This window comes from Protobothrops mucrosquamatus, unplaced genomic scaffold, assembly GCF_001527695.2.
Source record: "Protobothrops mucrosquamatus isolate PMUCROS unplaced genomic scaffold, P.Mucros_1.0 scaffold204, whole genome shotgun sequence".
NCBI classification, from domain to species: domain Eukaryota; kingdom Metazoa; phylum Chordata; class Lepidosauria; order Squamata; family Viperidae; genus Protobothrops; species Protobothrops mucrosquamatus.
The window spans coordinates 743,454-751,336 of record NW_015386559.1 but is presented as its reverse complement, the minus strand read 5'-3'; the positions used below and the strand labels follow the sequence as shown (position 1 = coordinate 751,336).

Genomic DNA, 7,883 nt, shown 5'->3' with positions numbered 1-7,883 from the left:
AAAAAAAAAAAAAAAAAAAAAGATTGGACAGCTATTTCTTCAGCATAGTATAGTCTGAGAATTCTTGCCCTAGCAGAGCTTAGATTGGAAGATTTCCAACATCCCTTCCAACCCTCTGCTTCTATCATTCTAAATTATTTATTTGTACACAATATATATTAGTATCTACCAATGCTCCTAGGAATACAAAGAATTACTTTGTATAAAAACAACACACCTACTAGTACTTTTTAAGATTTCTATCTATATCTTATGCCTGGACCCCATCTAGTTTTTATTGTTTTCTATGTAATTATTTGTGAACTGCTCAGAATCAGTTGGAGTCAGGAAGCGTAGTGGTATCTAAATTGAAATAAATAATACAATTCTACAAACTGTGCTTTGCTGAACAAACCATATAGGTTGCTTTGTGCATGTTACTATATTATGACAGGTGCATAAACATTAAGCCAAAAACATGAGAAAATATTATATGCAGAAGAAGCCACTGGAAATAATTATTGATCATTTTGATTGAGTTGTCTTTTATGATAACAGTTTGATTGGCTTGTGTTTTATTGATTATACAGTGCATAACCATATATAAAGGGATTGCTTGCAGGAAAATTTCTGCAATTCATGGTTCAAAAGCATGACTTTATTTTCCAAGAGGTCATAAGAAGCTTCTTATGTAAGGGTAAAATAATAAAATAAATTGCCTGTTTTATAATTTTGAACATAAACTTAATTAAACTAGCTTTTATGTACTCTTTATACTGAAGTTTAAATAAATCATTCCTAAATGGAAGAATGATCTAACTTAGGATCAGAAACAGGAATTATGCAAGTAGCTCAGTTATAGATATTAACAGAACAAAGATTAAAGTTCATCTTGAAATGGGAACCCTGTTCTTGGGCTTGCATTTCCATCTCTTCTATGCAAGAAAGAAAAGATATCTGCTTCCATACCAGAAAACATTTGGATAAAATGTTTTAGAACATAGTTTGATCAAATTGTCCCAGGATTGCTGAAAAATTACATTTTGAACAAATCACAATTACCTGTATTTATGTATATTAATATACTGTGAAGTTGTGGTTTGCTCTTAGAGAAAGCTTTCACTTTCCAAACTGTCGATGGAGAGTATGTTATCATAAGTCAATCCAAAGTTAATTCCTGATCTCCTAAATAGTAGTTTAGATGGTCATTTGAAGAGGACCTGCATGTGTTTTTAGCGTGTTACACTTAGTTTAATTATCTTCTAAATTAGAATTCTGGGAGTTAAAATCCACACATCTTAAAGTTGCCAAGTTTCAATAACACTGTCCTAAATTAACCATGCTTTCTCAGAGCTCTTTATTTCAAAAATGTTCTTTCACTTTATTTACAAGTGAATAAAAAAATACAAATACTGTAGTCTTATCTTTGAACTTGCTCCTTCATTTTTGCACATTATGAAATGCCTGACTTGTGCATATTGTTTCATAGGGATTTAGCAGGAGATCTTCTCATGATGATTCCTGATAACGAACTACAATTAATAAAACTGTGTGCTTTTTATCCTGGATGCACAACAGAGATAAATGACCTACATGAAAAGGTACACTTGAGAGGCCAACTGTCTCTTAGCCATTTATGTGAGTAGCAGAAGAGGTGTTATGCTCATTAATTCCTAGTTATGTTTATTAGAAGATTCCTTCTATTACAGAGAACTGTAAATTTACTTTCACATTATTTAAATCATCTCACTTTCATTTGGTATCAAAACTGCTGGAGAGTCAGATTAAGAATGTTGGGAAAATGAATACTTCCATTTGAATTACAGAAGCTATAGGGAAAAATAATTCACATTATTTGTACATATGCACTATTTGCAAATGATATTTTACCTTACAAATTGATTCTTCAGAAATATGAATATGTGCAGGACAAATAATTATTGCCCACTGAATTGGTCAATATTTTTTCTAGCATAAGGCAATGGAAAATGTCTGTGTGTATATTTTTGCTATTAAACTGTGACCATTAGAATTTTAAGATAACTATAGTAGTATGAAAAGTAGATATGCAAATTTACATATGATGTTAAACAGATTACTTCTCTGAACACATAATATAATACAATGTATACTATGCACATAATACATTTAGTCCAATTAAGCTCAGGAACAATCCACACTTGAAAAAAAGTGCCTGCACAATGTTGTCTCTTCTAACACAAATACATAAGCATAGATGCAGTGCAAGGTGGTATTATAGAAAATAAGGTCAGTAAGATTGCACAATGGCCTGAATTCAAAGGATAAGAGGTGATTAAGGGTGCATGTGTGCATACACGCTATATACATCAATAACTCCTTTAAAGAGGCTACAGTACATCCTCTTCTGAGCTTGAAAAATGATTTCATCAGAGGTTTAGCCAACAAAGGCAAACATGAGGGTAGTAAAATCCCATTTGAAGTGTGGATTGGGAAAATGTTTGATTTAAGGTGGCACTAGCAGAGCGTTCTCTCTCTCTCTCTCTCTCTCTCTCTCTCTCTCTCTCTCTCTCTCTCTCTCACACACACACACACACACACACACACACACACATCTTTGTATAGGGGCTACTGCACGGTTCTGTGGGTTATGTCCCCAAAGCCCTATTAATTTTTTGTTAGCATACAAATTACACAAGCACAGAGGTACAATAGTGGCTGAAGATATGAGCAATGCAGCCATACATTGCTCCTCTGCATGGTCTGCCCATGTGCTCTTGTGCCCCTATGCTACAGGTTAGAGAAAGAAAATGGTGTTGCAAGAAAGCTCTGCACTTCATTTCAACTGTATCAGACTTACTTTGCAAACATGACTTACTTTGCAAACTGTATCAGACTTACTTTGCAAACATGAACAATTTTATACCCTTCTCTGCTGATAATTGCATTAATTTGTTTCTATCCACTTTCATTTTCAGTGCAGATTACCAGATGTAGAAGAATGTATGCAATTAGCAGAGAAAGCTCAGACAGATGGAAATATATTTGAGTCAATAAAGTATTATTTGTTAACTGCAGAATCAGAAAAGGCACTTCCTATAGGAATTCAGTATGTCAAAGGTAAGCCTTGAAATAATTCTGAACCATTTTAAAAAAAATATTAATGTGTTTTGTTTATCTGTTCTTCTGTTCAACTTCTTAATCAATTTTTCTTCCCTACTGCTATTTAACAGAACAAATTAGTAGTTCAGATTGGACACTTGATGCAGTATATCCTTTTTTGGATCTTCTCAGCTATATACGCACAGAAAAATTGTTGCTGCATAAATGTAGTGAGTAAGTATTTTAATACTAAAATTGTGAAAATGAGTCTTAACTTTTCAAATTTATTCCTTGATTTTGCTTGACGGGATTGACAAATATACAAACATTCTACATCATTTGTGATCTTTATCTAACCATTTTTATAATCTCCCAGGCCTTAAAGGGGTAATATTTCTTCTCATCACACCTTTCCTTCCCTTTCCTCCTCTGCATTAATGTCTCTCACACAAGAACCTATTCCATTAATCTGACAAAGTAGACAGAATCAGTGAATGCTAATGCAGCAGTAAAATTGGTTACCCTTTAAAGTAACAAAAAATACCTCTTAGGAGATTTCCGTTTCCAGATATGTCTTGTATTATAAACAGGTGGAATTGTTTTTTATGCATAATTTATTTTAGCAATGTTGTACTATGAACAAGAATTGTTTTATATTTCCATATAAAAAGGACAACCTTAGATATTACTAATCAAAATAAAAATAACATTCAGTTAGAACAAACACTTCTTTAAAACAATTTATCTGAATTTTTCTGAAGTTTATAATGTATTCATTTTGCTGCTTTGAGAAAATCTTGAAAGAAAATCCATTTTTCGACAGGCTTTATAAGGGGTGTTGTTTATGGTAGTACAATAGTATAGTTATCTTAAACTCAGTGCTCTCCAACTATTTAGAATTACAGTTCCATTACTACCAGCAAATACAGGTACCAACCATGTTTTCTACAGGGAATACTGCAGTCCCTCTGGGGAGAAGGGCGGCATAGAAGTTTAAATATAAATAAATAAATAAATAAATAGCTTGGAGACATGATTTTAAGGAAAGCTAACTGAATCTCTCCTTTACCTGATGAAAGAATACTAAAATAGTATTTTTCAACCGTAGCAACTTTAAGATGTAATGACTTCAATTCCCATAATTCTCCAGCCATCATGGGCAACTCATGGCTGGCTGGGGAGTTCTAGGAGTTGAAGTCCACACATCTTAAAATTGTTGAGATTGTTGAGAAATACTCACCTAAGCCAGTATTTTTGTTTTTAAAAAAATATTAGGCAACAACTGCCTTAAAAAACTAAACCAAAATGAATTGTATTCAAATTAAACAACTTGTTAGCACCACAGATTAACCAAGAAAATAGATCCAACATAAATAACCAGCACTGTGATTATGTTTTACTGCATAATGATGGTAGGAAATACCCTAATTGTCACAACACAAAATTTCAAACTATTCTGAAGACAGATAGAATCTATGTACTTACATTGAGATAAAACAAATGTATTCTTGGATGTTTTTTAAAAAATGTATACAAGCAAAATAAAATATGTGTGCAAAGATGTCTGCAATTTCTCTCTCTGTATCAGCAGGATAAGGCAGCACTGACATCTGCTTAAAAGTTAGCATTTCATTAAAAGCAAACAAAACCAAAACCAAAATAGTTCTTCATACAGTATCTGAATAATCCATAAAATCCAATGAATGTAAATATATACTGATTTATGTCTATTGTCATATCCTTTGATAAACTATACAGTGATTAATATCAGCTCCAAAAGAATGAAATAATTAGATTAATTTTATGACATCATGTGATAAAGAGAAAGAATGACCTTGTTAAACATATATGTGTAGTTCTGTATGTTTTCAAACTTTTAAATTATTTTACTTTCAGTGTTGTTGACATTTCTGGCATATATAACCAATACATGTTTGTGTGATTCCTATGGAAACTGACACTGAAAAATGTAACCATTTTTTTAAAAAAATTATAGAATGATCTCTTAATCCTCCCTAATCTCAATAACACAGAATACTGTAGTTCCCCTTTCTTATATTTCTTATATTTTTTCTCCCAACTCTATTGTTTTTAATAGCAAAATTGCTAACAAATAGAACAGAACAGAATAGAATAGAACAGAACAGAATTCTTTATTGGCCAAGTGTGATCGGACACACAAGGAACAGTAACTAAACAGTATTAAGATGCAAAAAAGAAACAATGAAAGAAACAATGCAATACTAAAGACAATTAATCACAAAAAACCCTAAACACAACCAAGAAATATAAAAGGGGAAAAAATCCAGGTAGTAATACAAAACATGCCTATCTCATATAGAAATCACTGGTTTACAAAAGATACCTGATATAAATTGTTATCAAATAGAAAAGTTTAAAAAAAACTAAAAATACTACTCTGTTGTAAAATATTGTAAACTCTATATCAAAAAAGAACATATTGCTTTATTTTCCAATTAGTTTAAAAATTGTCTTTCCCAAAACAGTAAGTTACACATTTCCAAAAGCTGTTGCCTAATAGTTGAAGTAATAATGGTGGCTTTAATTTACTGAACTTGCAAAAATGTTATTGGTCTTATATTTTAACAACCAAAAGTAGAATGAAAAATTATTATAATACAATTCTCTGAGGATCCTATTACATTCCTGGCAATTTCTTGGATCAACATGTAGGTATTTTATTTCCTGGATAGTGTGCTGTGAGAAATCTTTGGGATTTATTATAGTGTAGATTGGACTTTAATATTGAGGCTCATGAATATATAACTCTTTGCTAAAAAATAGATGGTAAATGTTTTATTCAAAGATATGGGAAGAAACCAGGATAGTGATTTTAAATCAATTAATATATAATAACTACACTAAGGATTTTTTTCACCTTCAGATTCAATATGGATTCCTAGTTCACAACAATGGCAATATTTTCAATATAAATGTGTTTGATAGCGCAATGTGGACCAAGTGCCTTGACCACTTCAAAGGTACCTGAGCCAAGTTCTTATCTAATGGAAGTTACAGTAGAACTTAAACTCACTTTCTCTTTCTCTTTCTATTATACACACACACACACACACACACACACACACACACACATTTATCTATCAAATGTATATGGCTGCCCATCTCATAAGAAGTATGGCATGCAGCAAAAAAAAAGTATAAAACATGTCAAACACAGCAGATGCTGATAGGATTTACCAATCGTGAACTAAAGAATTAGAACCTTCAATAATACTTTAGCAATAATTGCAAAGTCCTTAAAATATTAAAGTAATATCAGATTTCAATCTAAAACTGATTCCAATTAATTATATTTCAAATCTCTAGAAGAAAGGACATCTGCTTTTTCTTTGTTGAAGATGCAAAAATAAAATAGGGATCACTGACCCATAAGAGGTAAGAGAGTGGGGATTTTGAATAGACTAAGGAAAAATAGAACAACAACTCCTCTTCCTTCACTCTTTCTGACTAATCTTCGTTCATTTACTAATAAGATGGGTGAAATACTTCTTTTAAACAGATGCGACTCTGATTTTTACAACTCAGCAGCAATCTGCTTCACTGAAACCTGGCTAAATGAATCAATTGATGGTTACGCTTGCAAATCCCAGGGTTTCAGATACAGAGGGCAGACGGAATTGCAGAAATATCCAGTAAAAAGAAGGGAGGGGGGTCTCTACTTTTATATCAACAACCGATGGTGCAAAAATGTAACTACATTAAAGAAATTCTGTGATGTGGACTTAGAGACATTTAATCATCAATTGCAAACCATTTTATTCTCCATGTGAGTTTTCCTCATTCATTCTATTTGCAGTGTGTGTTCATCCACAAGTTTGTATAAACAATGCATTATGAACTCTAGCTGACCAGATTATATGGGCTGAAGGAAAATATCCTGATTCACTCCTCATTGTATTAGGAGATTTCAACAATGCTAACTTAAGCCAAGAGCTATGAAAATACTTTCAGCATGTCAACTATCTCACTAGAGGCAAGAATACTTTAGACTACTGCTACACAACATTAAAAGATGCTTATCGGTCTTTACCATGAGCAGCTGTGGGACACTCTGCTCAATGTATGATTCACCTTGTACCTGTTTATAGACAAAGGCTTAAAACCACAAAACCAACAATTAAATCAGTGAAGTCTTGGACTGAGGAGGCAAAGCTAAAGCTACAGGCTTGCTTTGACTGCACTGATTGGAAAGTTTTCAAAGATACCTCTGCAGACTTGGATGAACTCACAATTACTGTAACATCATATGTTAGTTTTTGTGAAGACCTATATGTACCAACCAGAAACTTGTGAAAATACAGTAACAATAAGCCTTGGCTCACAGCTAAACTCAAGTAGCTACGTCGTGCCAAAGAAGAAGCCTACAGGAAGAAATATAGAATGCTGTACAATCAGGTTAGAAATGTAGATCACAACCTACTATTTGATAAGATAGAAAAATGTGGGTTAGACAACATCACCACCAGATGGATTCATACCTGGCTGACCGGCCGTACTCAGTGTGTGGTCCTCAATAGAACCGCATCTACATGGAGGGAAGTGTGTAGTGGGGTGCCCCAGGGCTCTGTTCTGGGCCCAGTGCTCAACATCTTCATCAACGATTTGGACGAGGGGATAGATGGGGAAATCATCAAATTTGCAGACGACACCAAGCTGGCAGGAATAGCCAACACTCCAGAAGACAGGCTTAGGATACAGGAGGATCTGGACAGACTTGAACACTGGGCGCTATCTAACAAAATGAAATTCAATGGTGAAAAAAGTAAGGTTCTACATTTAGG

At 33.2% G+C, this 7,883-nt stretch overlaps 1 protein-coding gene across 1 annotated transcript in view; it reads left to right on the top strand.

The window, feature by feature from the left end:
• The window catches only part of WDR17 (WD repeat domain 17), an 80,569-nt gene that overhangs the window by 66,446 nt on the left and 6,240 nt on the right, over nt 1-7,883 (top strand). Inside the window, exons 24-26 of the mRNA XM_015813940.1 lie at nt 1,469-1,580; nt 2,937-3,078; nt 3,192-3,294. Of these exons, the coding sequence (XP_015669426.1) occupies nt 1,469-1,580; nt 2,937-3,078; nt 3,192-3,294 (357 nt within the window). The remainder of the gene's footprint in view (nt 1-1,468; nt 1,581-2,936; nt 3,079-3,191; nt 3,295-7,883) is intronic.